At 41.3% G+C, this 16,039-nt stretch overlaps 1 protein-coding gene and 1 long non-coding RNA gene across 3 annotated transcripts in view; one reads left to right on the forward strand and one right to left on the reverse strand.

Annotated features, from left to right (window-relative positions):
- The window catches only part of LOC127055371 (uncharacterized), a 38,420-nt gene extending 37,052 nt beyond the window's left edge, over positions 1-1,368 (reverse strand). The window contains exons 1-2 of the long non-coding RNA XR_007775467.1: positions 1,188-1,368; positions 334-503 (exon numbers count right to left, since the gene is read on the reverse strand). This is a non-coding gene — a long non-coding RNA (uncharacterized LOC127055371). The remainder of the gene's footprint in view (positions 1-333; positions 504-1,187) is intronic.
- Positions 1,369-5,074: 3,706 nt separating this feature from the next.
- On the forward strand, positions 5,075-10,840 carry LOC127055366 (myeloid protein 1-like). 2 transcript variants are annotated; one of them, XM_050962265.1, is made up of 4 exons: positions 5,075-5,273; positions 6,644-6,740; positions 7,890-8,041; positions 8,620-9,056. In XM_050962265.1, exons 1-4 carry the CDS (start codon positions 5,228-5,230, stop codon positions 8,784-8,786), a joined length of 462 nt encoding a protein of 153 aa, XP_050818222.1. In that variant the 5' UTR covers positions 5,075-5,227; the 3' UTR covers positions 8,787-9,056. The 2 variants fall into 2 exon arrangements, with proteins under 2 accessions (XP_050818222.1, XP_050818223.1); XM_050962266.1 differs by lacking the exon at positions 8,620-9,056 and adding an exon at positions 10,620-10,840 and having other exon boundaries at positions 5,077-5,273.
- The last annotated feature ends 5,199 nt before the right edge of the window (positions 10,841-16,039 follow it).

The following is a 16,039-nucleotide window of genomic DNA, read 5'->3' on the forward strand; positions in this document are numbered from 1 at the left end:
GACACCACTGCCAAGCAATTCACTAAACAAGAACCGTGGTAATGTCCTTCCAATGTGCATTAATCCCTCATATGATAGAATTACGCTGAGAATGGAAGAGTTGTCTCCTCGATCTATTCAGACCTTGGCCCCTCATTGTTGAGGTGCCAAGGAGGGGCCTTAAGTACCTTAGTGGCACTTCCAAGGATTTTTGTGAAGGGGGCAGGACATTTGCCAACTAGGAACTGGACTTAGACTACCCAATGATTGTATATGCAGTTCTTTGAGGCTATTCACTTTGTTGCTCTAGACATGGACAGAACTAGTTAAGGAATAACATTTAAACAGTCTCACTTCCACACACTTGAGTGACCCCAGTTCCCAGCTCATAGGTCATATGCTCAGCTGGTGTACGTCAGCATAGACGCATTGAAGTCGCTGGAGTTATGTCGCTTTACGCCAATGGAAGGTCCAGTGTTCTTTTGAGCCTTGTAAGTGAATTGACAGCCTGCAGCACCAGGGAACTAGTGAGAGATTTTAAGAGTAGAGCTAGTCAAAACATTTCTATCAATTTTATTTATTCATTTTTAATTAAAAAAAAAAGCCTTTTCTTTCCCAGGCCCTCTTGTGGAAATTTCCCTTTTGTTCAAGGAATTTCTTTGGGTTTTCACTGAAAAATCGAAAACCTCAGATTCTATTTATTGCCAATGAAGTCAAGCTAGACCATTTAGTGAAACTACATTGCCATCCTGCCAGTTTTGTTTGGTGCAGGTAACCCCCACATCTCCTGGGTGTGGTGTTCTGTCCCATCTAGTGGCACGGAGACCACTTAGAGAGAGGTTAATTAGTCTGTGCTACAGCCTTAGCTAAGGGTATGTCCATACTACCAGCCAGATTGGTGGGTAGCGATTGACCTACCGTGGATCGATTTATCGTGTCTCGTCTAGACGCAATAAATCAATCCCCCGAACGCACTCCCGTCGACTCTGGAACCGCACCAGGGTGAGAGGCGGAAGCAGAGTCGATGGGGGAGCCGTGGCCGTCGATCCCGCGCCGTGAGGATGGGAAGTAAGTTGAAATAATATGCGTCGACTTCAGCTACGCTATTCCCATAGCTGAAGTTGAGTATCTTTTACTTACTTTTTTATATATATATATATATATATATATATATATATATATACACACACACACACACACACACACACACCTTTTAGTGCATGTAGTAGAAGCTCATGCACTAAGCTCCAGAGGTCCCAGGTTCAATCCTGCCCTCCGACGACTGGGTCTGTCAGTGTTACACAGGCAGGGTATTTTATATTAGGTCTTTCTTGAAAAATATTGTGGCTTCAAGTATATGTAATTTTCCCTCAGCTATTAGTTTGAATTGGTCTCTGAAAAGAAAACAAAGAGACAACACTGCAAATGAATACAGCACATTTTTTTCTGAATACCACAACTACAAAAGCCCAATAATCTATTTCCTCGCCCTAGTAACAAGAATGAAAATGAAAAAGAGAAGCTAACAAAGTGACAGGCTGAAACAAAATTCAGGGCTACTTTTTGAAAACCACTAGCAGATGGTTGCTGCCATGGAACAACGTAGAACAATAGCTTGAGCCTTGCTCTGCCAACAAACACATATAGGTGATCCCTAGGCTCCAAGCACTGCATTGGAAAGAGGAAATATAATTAATTACCTGATATCACCATGCAGCCACCACCAGCTGCTCCACACAGCATACTTGTCAGAGCCACTGCAACACTGAAAAGGAAGAATATCTGGCAGGCAGGGATATTGGCATTTTCCCTCCGAAAGCAGCAGAATATCTCTGGACTTTTTAAGTGCAAGTTTATACTAACCCATCCAGCATTTAACTTTGCCTGCTATATTCACTGTGAGCCCATTGGTAGGGTTACAAAGAGCACACACATCAAGGGAAGTCAATAGTGGGTATAGGAGCAGCAAAGCAAGAGAGACATATTGGTTGTGTGTAAAAGACCCAGGATATTTTATTGGGTTTGACTCATCTGCTCTACTTCTTGCAGATCCTCAGAGCTTAGGCATTATATTCTTGGTATCCTTCCCTTTTCTGCACCTCTCTTGATCCTATCCATTGTAGCTGGGAGGACATGTCGCAACTGCAGGTGCTCAAGAGCTGTGCAATTTCTCAGGCCCTTGTTCCATTTCCGTCTGTTTTTATGTTGCAAGGGGATTATTGCATGTTCCTTTCACAACTGGACATATCAACAGTTGTATTTTCTCTTAACATCCCAGTTTCTTAATTTGAGAATTGCTTTACACAGTTTCAAAGCTCTACTCATATGTGAATGGGTATGCAGACAGGTTTAACCTTTCTAGAACACAAATAGCAAAAGACACACAGTACATTATACTGCTGATTGTATGAGAGAATTCTGGTAAAACAGCTGCAAAATGTTCACACACATACTGACTGGTTTTTGGCTAGGTTCCCATCAGTAAATTGACTATTTCATCTATTTTCATGAGGGTTTGACAGACTTTTTAGCAGCTTAAATATCAGCTAAATATTCTTGCAGCAAAATCCATCCTGATGTATTTAGTTTACGAAGAGTTAATGTAAAATACAATATTTTAAAAGACCTATTAACTGACAAAATATAAAGCATCTACGTGCATATATTTTATCAACTATTTGGCACGACTAATATCATTCATTATGTGGTTTAAAGAAATGCCATGAGAATTGTAAAGTTAAGGTTGTTTTAAATTACTCTTAATAGGTCTGAAAACTAGAGTATATATAACCAACCAAGTCATTAGCTTTGCATCTACAGAATAACTGGGGGGAGAGAAGAGCATCTTTGTATTGGGAGGGATATTTGGCCTCAGTCCCTGAAAGTATAATCTAAAGAGGTTAACGAAGTTCCAGATTAAGCCATTTGAAATCACTATTGGGAAACAGAACAGGGCCTTGTCTTCTGCTTATCCATGTGCGATAACAGTGAGGTTACTATAAAACCAAATACTTTTAAGATACATGCTACAGAACTGCCAATAGTGACTTGCAACCAAATCTATCAGCTAGCACAGCCTGCTGGTTTGTAGTGAGACTACAAGAAATGGTTAGTAAAGCTAGATGAGATTTTCAGACAAAGCTTATTAAGTTCTGTACTGTAGTTAAATACATCTAGTTTATTCTTAATTTGTCATTATTTCTCTTCCTGTCTTTTATCATTCTAGTAAATCCTAATACATAAAACAGAAAGCATAGACTCATTCTAGTGGTCATACAAAATTGCACGCCGAGCTCTAGTTACTTGTTCTACTGTTAGCCAACACACTTTTCAGGCACAGAAAGAACTGAAAACTACATTATGCTCTCTGTGCAAAGGGGATGCATACCTTTCTATACAATGACTCACTGAACAATTTGGTTCCTACTAAGTATATCCTAAAGATAGTAGGTGCCTTCACGCTATCCATTTTCATGAGAGTCCCAATAGACTGTCAATGGGATTTTGGCTCCCAACTGTCTAAATCGCTTTTGAAAATGAGATTTAGGATCCTAAATCAAAATTAGTAAGGCAGCTGAGCAGAGTCTGTATCCATACGCCTTCCACATGCCTGTTATGCAAGCTGAGTAACTACATTTATCTTCATTGCACTGTGGGTATGTATTTAGGCATCTAATTCCCACTGAAATCTATGGGTGCTAAGGGCCTAAATACTTTAAGGATCTGCAACCAGCTCACTATGCTATTTCTCTTTAGTTGTCTCTATGTAGATCATATTGTGGATTTTGTTGCCAATGAAGTCAAGCTAGTCCATTCAGTGTGACTAGACTGCCACTGTATAAGTTTTGTTTCATACTGGTGGAGAATTTTTTGAGCTCCTGTATATTATATAAATACAAGACTTCTTAATTTTCCATCAGCTACTAATTACAGTTGGTCTCAAAAGATGACTGCTAAATGGATATAACACTGCAAATAAACGCAGTATATTTCTTTATCTCATAACGATACAAAGCTCAAAGCACAATGTATTAATTCTTTTTCACTCCATCCTTGGCAGTAAGGAATCAAAGAATGTCAGTTTATCAGAGAAAGTGACACTGTAAAATACCATTTTGGGCTACTTCTGAAAGCAACAAACAGATTACAGCTGCCATAAAATGAGGTGAAACAAGTTTGAGCCCTGCTCTCCAGAAACCAAATGCTGGTGATCTCCCATGCTCCAAGCACTGCACTGTCTCTCTCTAATTTCATGAATGTTAACAGCAAAAGTATGCAGCACAATGAAAAGCTTAAATAACTTAGCATCAGTACAGCTGAGGGAACACCTATTGACCTACACCCCTACAGACACCAAGAATAGCAGGGTAGGAAATCACCAATATTCCTGAAGTGCAGTCCTGACTAATAATGCCTTTTCCATGGAAAGCCCATGACTTCTGGTCCATTGCTTCTTCAGGCACAGATATACTTTTGTGACATTTCTCACTACAAGACTGACAGCTTGTGTTCATTGTAACTTGCAGACTTCGAGGAAAAGTACATGGAGGGGAAAGGTAACTATCCCATATCACTGTGCAGTCACCACTACCTGCTCCACACAGTTTACATGCCAGAGCCACTCCACTACTAGAAAACACGAGCAGCTGGCCGAGTGGGATAAGAAGCTGCTGCCATTACGACTGGCACGTTTCCCTCTGAAGCTGCAAAATTGTTATGGAGTTTTTATGTGTAAGTTGATACTAACACACCCATCATTAACTTTTCCTGCTAGATTATGTGTGACCTTATTCAAATGATTATAGTGAACACACATTTCAAGCAAAGCCAATAGCAGGTGTAGGAGCAGTAAAGACATTGGATATGCATGAAAGACCCAAAGTAATTAATTGAGTTTGGCTCATCTGTTCTATTTCTCATGGACCCTCAGCGCATAGGCACTATTTTCTGAGTTCCACTCCCCTTTCTGCCACCTCTTGGCACAATTATAGCCCCTCATCAAAAGCTGTGCAATTTCTCGGGCTGTTTCATTTGTCTGATTTTATGTGGCAAGTAGGTAATTATTGCACTTAACTTTCAACAGTTGTATTTTCTGTTAACATCTTGCCTAATCTCTGCCTTACATTGTTTCAATACTCTGCTCAGAAGTCTGATTGGCTGGGAAGACAAACAGCCTTTCTAGGACACGCAGAGAGACTATACATTATAACTTTGATTTGATAGAGAACTCTGGTGAAACAGATGCAAAATGCTCACATTCAAACTGATTGTTTTTGCTGGTTTGGTTTCCATTGGTAAGTTAAGATTACTATGTCATATTTTCTTGATGCTTTTATTTCAAAACAGACTTTTTATAGAAGTGCCTCAGGTTTACTATTAACTGAATATTCTTGCAGGAAAATCTATCCCGAAATATTTATTTTATGAAGAGTTAATGTAAAATACAATGTTTTAAAAATCTATTATCTGAGAAAATAAAAAACGTGCGTCAGTGATATGGCGTTAGTGATTTGACACACTAAATGGGTTAAAGAATTTAAATTAGTTTGAGACATAAGAATAGTTATATAAAACCATCCAAGTTATTAGCTTTGTTTTGTTTCTAGAGGATTTTACCATTATCTTTAATGTATCTTTGTAACATAATAGCTATTCTGTTAGAGAAAATCACACTGAGAAACTCTTGAGATTTAGAGAAATGACCCAGTTCTGATCTCACTCCAGTTTAACTTAATTGATTTATAACCAGAATGAGATCAGAATCAGGCCCAAAATCTCTAGTCTAGTCCACACACGGTCTTTCTGTAAATTTCTTACAGTTGATTTTATTGGTGAACCCATGAGAAATGCCAGTAGTAGAATCAGAGGGTGCTACTTGTTGGCTAGTGCTGCCCATGGCAAAGTTAGATAGCAGGATGATTAGAACACCAGTGATCAGTCTACACTAGCTGTTTTGCTGTTTCCACTAGTGGTAGTAACTGTAGAAAATGTTAAGAAAAATCTAGCACAGATAAAGCCTCATTGTAAAAACTAGGGTTGAGAGCAAAGAGCCATAAAATGTTTTGTGAAGCACTTCTCTGAAGGTCAGCATGATGAAAACCCAACACTTATAGCCTCCCCCCGTTATAGACTCTTCTATTTCAGAGCTAAATCAGGTCCTTATATCCTTAATGAACATCAATACGTTTCCAATGAAGGCATCTGACCCTTAGCCTAAGTTCATTATTTGTATTGAGGTAGCAGCTAGTAGCCCTAGTAATGGACCAGGATCCCATTGTACCAGTGCTGTACAAAACAAAAAAGTTAGTTAAGGAGGCAACAGCGAACCATGGAAATCTTTTTAGGAGTCCATAAAGAAACTTGTTGATGTCATTAGTTATTCTTCTACCTAAAAAAAAAGAAAAGAAAAAGAAAAGTCTTGTCTTCTGAATGACATATTCCACATAAGACAAAATACATCACTCTGCTTCCACTAAGTTAAAGAGCCACTGTTTTGTGCAAGACACACAATGTGTATTGTAAAGTGACACTAACAGATCACTAATGAATTTCAATTTCTTATTTTTAATCAATTATTTGCACAGAAAACATTTAATATGCAACATTCTGTCCTGTACAAAAACAGAAAATGTACTTACTTTTGTATATTCTATTTTTTCTTAAGTTGCTGCAGGACGATGGGCACAAATCTGTGATGGGAATCCTTTGAACAGCATAAGGGGCTGTGATAAGTATGGCTGTGGATATTATGGAGCTGCAAGGTAATATAATTTGGACAACAACAATGACTTTTTTGAGTTGTTCATTGTTGCATAAATAATAAGAATGCTAATAGAGAACAAAACAGACTAGTGAGCTTAGCCATCTTTTCCAAGCATTTAAGGCTTGCAAAGAGTGTCAGAATAACACTGCAAAGCAAGTGACTAAACAAGAACAGTGTGAATGTCCTTCCAATGTGCAGTAGTCCTCATCTGCTAGAACTGGAGTAGAAGTTGTCTCCAGGCTCATTCATTCATTGGCTTTCATTGATGAGGCTGTTGAACAATTCTCCCAAAGTATTTTAGTGCCATTTCAGTTTATTTTTGTGATAGAGACAGGGCACTTGCCCAGTAGGATCTGGCCTGGAACAACCAGATGATTTCACTTTTCTGTTGACTGTTGCTGTAGATCTGGGGCGGAACTGAACCAGTTAGTAAAAAATGGTATGGTCTGTAATCTCATTTCCAACCAGCTGAGTCACCTCAATCTCTCAGCTCATGGATGAGATGCTCAGATAGTACTAATCAGGATAGCTTCAATGAAGTTCCTCACTGGATTTACACCAATGAGAGATCTCACTTCAAGTGTTCTTTTTACCCTCATATGCGAGTGGACAGACAGCTAATATCTCTAATTTCATGGTGCTAACAGCAGAGATAATCAACTTTCCATAAAATATTTTTTGTTTGTTTTAATGAAAGATGTCTTTGCCCCATCCCCAACGCTAGCTAAAGAAAATTTCCATTTTGTTCATAGATTTTTTTTTTCCTGGATTTTCACTGAGATACAAAATCTCCAAAAAGTGTGATTTCCTCCTCCCTCCCCTCCCTCCCGTTTTGACAGGAAAATATTTCAGTTTAGGAGTTTGGTTTTTTGTTTAGAAATCTGGGAAATTTTCACACACAAAAATTAAGTGAATATTTTAAAAAAATCTATTTTTGACCAGTTCTGCTTAGCAGTTCAGAGTTTTGAAATGATTAAAACTAGATTGAAACCTCAAACTTTTCTACTTCCATTGCAGAAATACACATTTCTGCAAATAAGCTAAGAATAGTCCATTTTGCTTTAAAGAATCTACATGGTAACAGGCTTTATGGCTGAAGAACATGTCAATCAGTAGTGTCATTACTTACATATGTCCATATTTTCAGAAATGGCAGAAAGCACCTAGCGGTGGATGTTAAATGCCAGGACGGATCAGGAGTGTATGCTCCTTTTAGTGGCCTGATTGTGAGACGCATTAAACCTTTTGGAAATAATAATGCTATTGATGATGGAATCTTACTCCGTGAAGTAAAATCAGGTAACTGAGCTACCACAGATAAAAGTCTTTGTTAAACTTTAAATACTGGTCATTAAATCATTTTACCTTCCTAGGCAATTGTAGCCCTATGGAAGAAGAACAATCTACACAAAAGTTAAGCAAAGCATAACTATAGAGTAGGCCAAGGCCCGTGTTTCACTCAGAACTGTCTGTTCCTGTATTCAAACCCAAGCACAACGCATTCACTCTTAAAACAGTCCAATGTCTCCATCAATGGGACCAGAATACACCCCTTTTCCCCCTATAGCTCTCCACACACTTAGATGATGGAACAAAATGAGGACCTAAAGTAAGGACAACCTTGTAGAAACGGGAAAGTAGTATGAGAACAAGGAGCTTGAAGTATGCCACGGTTAATTTAAGGAGAAAAAAATCTCTTCCCCATCTCTCAAAAATACCAACCCCGAAAATCTTAATTTTATGTATGCTTCGGTCTGGACTGCACCAGTGCTAGCTAGTGCGTACAAAACTGCCAGAGTAGGCATAGCCAAGGGGATCTGATGCCTATCAGAACGTTGATATCTTCCTTAATCTCTCTCCTTTATCTTCCCCTAAAGGTTCTTGCATAAAACTGGCCTTTATCAGACCTTTGAGAAACAGAGGCTGGATCAGGAAGGGATCTAAAATTGGAGTAATGCTGCCAATGCAGAGCGTGTATCCTGATATAATATCTCATGTTCGCATCCAGAACTGTGACTACTCAAATCCTACTGGCAACTTATAAATGGAAACTTACATGAAATGGAAGTGTACAAAACCCCAAATAAAAATCTGAGCAACCAAAAGTGTTTTTTTCCCCCCTACTCCCCATAGAAAACCCACCTAAAATTTAGTCCATGGGAAGGAAAAAAGACATTAGCGCACACAGCAGAGTAAAAGAGTACATAGCGTGTGTAACACAGCCTGTAGTGACTTAAAGAATGTACCATCCTCAGGGCAGACTTAAGAAACAGGTCACTTATCCCAAATTGATTGTGAGTTCTATACTTAGGCTACGTCTCTGATAATTGATGCACTGGGGGTTTATTTAGAAGGTCTAGCGAAGACCCACTAAATCAACGGCAGAGCACTCTCTGGTTGACCCCGATACTCCACCCAGAATGAGAAGAATAAGATAAGTCGATGGGAAAGTGTCTCCTGTCGACCTAGCGAGGGGAGACACCGCAGTCAGTCGACCTAAGCTACGTGGACTCCAGCTACATTATTCATGTAGCTGGAGCTGCGTAACTTAGGTCAACTTACCGCAGTAGTGTAGACATCGCCTTAGATTTCACTAATCAATTATCAAGTGGACACACTTCAGGCACTGTTACAGCCTAATCATGGAGTCACAGACAGTGCACTTGTGTACGCCAATCTATCTCACTACCCAGGAGAGCATATTTTTGTGATACATGGCCACTAAGAATCACAGCAATATTCAGGTTACTCCTAGCTCCAGAGGACCAGTCACTTACTCCAGGTCAATTGCAACTTAGATCTCATATCAAAGACAATGGATATAAAGATTCATTAACTAGGAAAAGGAAATTAGATTGTTATTTACAGGGTTAAAGCAGGTAAACATACGTACACAAATGAGTTACAATTTAAGTTTCAAAAGGCAACAGAGGTCTCTATATTCAGCAGGCTCTGTATGTCCTTTAGGGCTAACTCAGGCTAAGCAACTGGTGATCTCTTGCTTATGCCTAAAAAATCCCCATCCCCACTTCCTCCAAGTCCAAGCATAGAGATTAATCAGTTCCTTCATGTTAGGGTTTTTTTCCTCTTTCCTTCCACATGCTCTGAGCTGCAAACACCCGACAGAAGGAATCCACTCATGTGACTCGTCTTCATGGTGGAGGGTAGAACACACATAGTTTGTCCTCTTTAATGCCCCACAATATCTACATCTGGTGTCAATGGACCTTTCCTGTTGAGCAGGACATAACACGTTCCGTTGCAGATCAGTACTTCACTTTAATTAATGTCCCTCTCTTGCCTGGTGATTTACATACTCTCAGAGGCTCACAATATAACCTCTCAAATAAATATAGGTGTGATGTTCTGTACCTTGTGGGAACACCCTGCATCCCCATGTTCATCCTTATAAAATGATTAAGTGGTATCTAATGCAAAGTTTGTCATGTTAGGTGTCTTCGAAAGGCTCAATGATGCACTGAGCATTGTTGTGATAGAGATGTTATAGGTTGTAATTTCATGTGTATATATAGTTATGAGGCTGAAAATGTGTATTCATGGCTTAAAATAAGATCAGGCAAAAACTCTCCAAGTGCAGAGGGGCCATTCACACAACATCAGGGCATGTATGGTCAAACCCAGCCCAGCCTCACAGGAACAAAGGACACTGGCCTAGGAAGCAACAAAGGATCTGTTGGACTCTCAAGTGAGTCACCCCCTTTCCCTTGTTCAGACAGGGACTATGATGAGGTAATGCTCACCTGACTCTGAAGGGGACGGGAGGGAGAAGGGCACAAAGCCAATAGGGAAGAAAGAACATGATAAAAGGGAAAGACATTTGCCATACTGTTCCTCTCTCTTCCACCTCCATCTACAGACATCACCACCAAGTGACTGAAGCACTGATCAAAGTGAAAAGCCTGGCTGAAAGGCAACCAGCCAGCCTCTGGTGAGAAACATATAAGTTTGTAAGGGCATCGAGAGTGTTAAGATTAGCTTAGAACACATTCTGCTGTTATTTCACTTGATCAAATCTAACTTGTTAAGCTTTGACTTAAAATCTATCTTTGTAGTTAATAAATCTGTTTATTCTGCCTGTAGCAGTGCTTTGGTTTGAAGTGTGTCAGAGATGCCCCTTGGGATAACAAGCCCGGAGCACGTCAATGTCTTTGTTACACTGACAGACTCATATAAGCTTGCAGCTTCCAGCGGGCATAACCCTAGGAACCTCCGCCTTACAGGGTCCAGTTGTGTCTGAGACCAGAGATTATCATAGAATCATAGACTATTAGGGTTGGAAGGGACCTCAGAAGGTCATCTAGTCCAACCCCCTGCTCCAAGCAGGACCAATCCCCAGATTTTTACCCCAGTTCCCTTAATGGCCCCCTCAAGGATTGAACTCACAACCCTGGGTTTAGTAGGCCAATGCTCAAACCCCTGAGCTATCCCTCCCCCAAATGGCTAGTATTATTTGGTGGCACAATCCCAGGAGCAGCTTACATGCTAGAGGCTGTGCGTGAACCGCCCAGGAGTGGGGGTCTTACAGCAGAGCAGGGTAAGGCTGGCTCCTAGAGTCAAGGACTGGAGTGACCTAGCAGATCACCGGTCCAGAAAACACCAGAAGGGAACATCACAAAAGGATACTAAGATTGTGAAATTGATGAAGGCAGCAACTCACAAGCATTTAATAAAATCTAAACACTAAACACATTCTTATAATTCTAGTGCCTTTGTCAACAATACTAACACACAAGTAAACCAGCCTGAATCCAGCTATGTAGTTTCTAGTGTTCAGCTGAGAGATGGGAACACTGGTATGAGCTGGCCCCTGCTCTACCAGCATCACAATATGCACATTACCCGTGTGTCACTCATCAGCTTAGCATATCAATGATTTGCCCAGGACATCATAATCTCAGGCTCAGCAATGAGCTATATTGGAAATACCACTGTGCCCAGTTACAACCTTTTTGGTATCCATGTGTGTTTTTATTTGATCTTAGTTGAATACATAAAATCAAACTGTTCTCTTCACTGCGTGCATAGACTACCTCAATATGAACTTTTAAACAGGAAAAGTGTTACCTCTCTGTTTTTGGTGCTAAATGAGTCCCAGTAATAACACATGCAGGAGAACCTCTATTCAATTAAAAGGTATTAAGGGAAAAATGAAATTGCAGGGTGATTAATTTGCTGAAACATACAAAAGTCATACGAAGATGCTAGTTGCTGTGACTATGATTTAACAACCAGCGTCTAAGTAAATTGAGGTAACACCCTAAAGGAAACCAGCTGCCTAACCAAGATCATGCATTTTAGTGAAATTAATATGTAGCGTGCCTCAAGAAATGGAAAAGAATGATTTTTTGTCTGTAATACTCGAGGAAATTAAGCTTATAGGAGGGACTAGACTTGAAGTAGACAACAGACTTTTCTACTGAGCCACCTCCAAGAGGAAGAGAGAATAGTTGAGTCTAAGGGAATAGCTCATCAGTAATGGGAGAGGAAAGATAATATTGCTTTTAAACTGAAGTGTATAGAATAGCCCATAAAGTCTCTCACATACCATCTAAGTCAGATGGGACAGAAATCCAGTGTGTTCCAGTGCTTCTTCCCTGTGCCTTAAAAGTACATTTTATTTCACCCAAACCTCATAGGATCTGAATGTTACACTGGGGGGAAAATTGACAAATCATTTTCTTGCAAGAAAACAAATCCCACGGAAATACATAAATTGGCCTGCTAAATCCAGGGTTGTGAGTTCAATCCTTGAGGGGGCCACTTGGGAGGTCTGGGGCAAAAATCAGTACTTGAAGTGAAGGCAGGGGTCTGGACTTGATGACCTTTCGAGGTCCCTTCCAGTTCTAGGAAATAGGGGTATATCTCCAATCATCATCATCATCAACCTGTATTTCAGCATTTACTAAGGATCTATAAAATTTAAAACTTTGCATTAATAGGCTAGTCAAATTTTACCAGCCACATTTTTATTTATTGAACTTTACAAGTTCAATGTTTCTTTTGGATCAGAGAACAACTTTCAAATTATACATGGGAAAAATGGATTATTTTTGGATCCAGGTCTAAAAGAATACAAGTCTGAAGGGAGGGTAGTGTGCTTTAATTTAAAAGCAATATTCAAAGTTCTTTTGTGTTCACTTTGAATTCTAAGTGAAATTAATTTTTTTTTTAAATTATGCAGAGATTTAAAACATACCTACTAAACAGGGGCAGCTCTAGGCACCAGCAAATCAAGCACGTGCTTGGGGCAGCCGGGATCCAGCATGGGAGCTGAGAACCAACAGGGGGCCTTGGGAGCTGTAGTTCCTTGGTTAGCTCCCTGCCTATAGAGCCAGCCCTGGAGCAGAGAAATAACTACATTTCCCAGCATTCCCTTGGCCACTACCAACAGGAAAGGGAAGGGGAGGGAATGAGGTAGCTGAGCCCTCATGCTGCAGCCTGCTGTGAGTGGAGAGCTGCACTGTGAAGGGTAGGGATACCATATTTTAACATTCCAAAAATAGGCCACTCCATGGGGAGAGAGGGTAGCCTGCCCTGCCACCATCCACTCCCTCCAACTGCCCCCTACAGAAACCTCAACCCATCCAACCCCCCCGCTTTCTATCCCGATTACCCCCTCCAGGGACCTCACCTCCTAAGTGCCACTGCTCCTTGTCCTGATTGCCCCCTCCCAGGACCCCACCCCTATCTAAGCCTCCCTTCTCATCCCTAACTGCCCCCTCCTGACACCCTCCCCACCTCCCCCCCAGGACACCACCCCCTACCTGTCTGCTGACAAACCCCTGGGACTCCCATGCCTATCCAACTGCTGCCTGTCCCCTGACTGCCCCCCTGAACCATCTAACCCCCCTTCTCCCTGACTGCCCCCCAAACCTCCACCCCATCCAAGCCCCCTGATCCCTGTCCCTTGACTGCCCCACCCAAACCCCCTACCCCTCCTCCAAGCCCCCAGCCTCCTTACCGTGCCACTCAGACCAGCGTGTCTGGCTCCACGCAGCACTAGCCACGCTGCTGCATACATGCTGCCATGGTCTCCTGCGGAGCCACAGGCCCTCCAGGACCTGCCTTCCAGATTTGAACACCTCAAAATTCGTGAGTGCTCAAGCTCAATTTGGGCAGCTGTTATTTCGTTTCTCCCAAATCAAATATACTGATCCACTGTAACTTACTGTAGAAAAAGTAGGACAGAATTGAGCAAGAAATGCTTCCCGGTAGTTATTAGGATTGGAATTGCTATTTTTAACAGCCATTGCCTTTTTTGTTTGTTTGTTTAAAAGGAAGACAGTGATATCGCATTGGCAAATTCTCCATCGAAAGAAAGAGTGGAACAAAAGAATAATAAAAGCACTTCAACTTTTTCACATTTATGTAAGACAGTCTTTATAATATGCATCCAGATATCCTCCAATCACACGAGCTGAAAATTGTTCCACTTTACTGCAGTTCTGTAACAATATGGGAACCAATCCTGTATGCGTTCTGTGCACATCTAAAATTCCTGCTGAATGACCAGCCCTGGGAGCAAGTTACCAGTGACCCAGGGCTGCGGCGGAAGGAGAGCCAAGGGCTGGGGTGGCAGGAGGTGTGTGTATGGGGCAATGGTGAGGGGAAAGGAGGGAGCCCAGAACTGGGGTAGCAGGGGGAGTGGGGAAGAGCCCAGGGCTGGGGCAGCATGGGGGGGCGGTGGAGCCCAGGGCTGGGACATGGTGCAGCCAATTTTTTTTTTTCTTTTTTGCTTGGGGCAGCAATAAACCCTAGAGCCGGCTACTAAAGCCAAAACATTTAAGCATTGTAGAAATACAAAGCATGGAAGTATGAAGGAGCCTCTCAAAACCAATACTAACACTGTAAAAACTTAGGATTCTTGGGGGAAGAGGGGAAAAGATAAAAGATCTGAAGTTCAGTGTAGGTAAATATTCAAAAGCTCTAATACTTATCCAGACTCTGAACTTGGATACATCTACCATATCCCTAGCTCTCCTATAATATTCCTTAGAACGATGGTTCTCAAACTAGGCCCGCCACTTGTTCAGGGGAAGCCCCTGGCTGGCCGGGCCAGTTTGTTTACCTGCTGCATCTGCAGGTTCGGCCGATTGCAGCTCCCAGCGGCCGCGGTTCGCTGCTCCAGGCCAATGGGGGCTGCAGGAAGCGCTGTGGCCACTGGGAGCTGCGATCCGCTGCCACTTCCTGCAGCCCCCGTTGGTCTGGAGCAGTGAACTGCAGCCACTGGGAGCTGTGATTGACCGAACCTGCGGACGCGGCCAGTAAACAAAGCGGCCCGAGCCACCAGGGGCTTTCCCTGAACAAATGGTGGCCCTAGTTTGAGAACCACTGCCTTAGAACAGGCTCTGTTTGGCAACCCTTAACATCCTACCTGTTGTTTTGCAGTAGTCTATCATGTTATTTCTAGATGGCATATCCTTTGTTCTCTCAATAGACTCCCTGGGACTTCTCATCTTATTGGTCTTCAACTTTCTCTCCTCCCATAAATCTACCGGAGACTGCATACACTTTCCCTGTGGAAGATATGATTATCTTTAACTAAAAAAAAAAATATAGTATGACATTTTATGAAATACTTTTTTTTTTTGTTTTACCTGTTGAAAGCAAATATAGCACCATCTTGGCCTAAAATAGGAAACTAATTCATATTTCAGAATCAACCTATTTTTATTTAAAAATAGTCTTAATTAAAAATAGGGTGTGTGTGTGTGCTGGCGCACGTGCGTGCGTGCCTCTCTCTCTCTCTAAACTTCAAAAGCAATTCATAGTAGAAATCAGGATCACTCTCTCCCTTTTGGCTGTGGGGACAGTAGCTAAGATAAATAGATTCAGCAAGGCTTTTTCCTCTGGCACTCAGGGAAGGGTCAATCAAGTATTTCAGTTACAGAGATCTAGGATAGATCCAACTAACATATGGAAATTAATCTCACTGGTGAGACAATGGTACTTTAGTGGGCATGTTCAGCTCCACAAAAACCATCTTGTAGCAGAGTGTGTGCGCGCGTGTAGAGAGATGCACCCAATATAATGATCAGCATGTCTATGCAACACACTCCACAACCATTTGATAAACTGTTTGTATACATGTTTGATCCAACTATCCAACAATCCATTACAAATGTGTTCTCTTACTATTCCAAACTGCAAGTAGCTTCAGTCAAAACTAATTTTTCTCCATTCTTCCTGCTAGAGAGAAGGTACAATCATCTCCTGAATTTAACAACATTTGGGAAGATCAAAATCTCCTAACACTTGTTTTGATACTTTTCATTC

The sequence above is a fragment of the Gopherus flavomarginatus genome, chromosome 7 (assembly GCF_025201925.1).
Source record: "Gopherus flavomarginatus isolate rGopFla2 chromosome 7, rGopFla2.mat.asm, whole genome shotgun sequence".
Lineage (NCBI taxonomy): Eukaryota > Metazoa > Chordata > Testudines > Testudinidae > Gopherus > Gopherus flavomarginatus.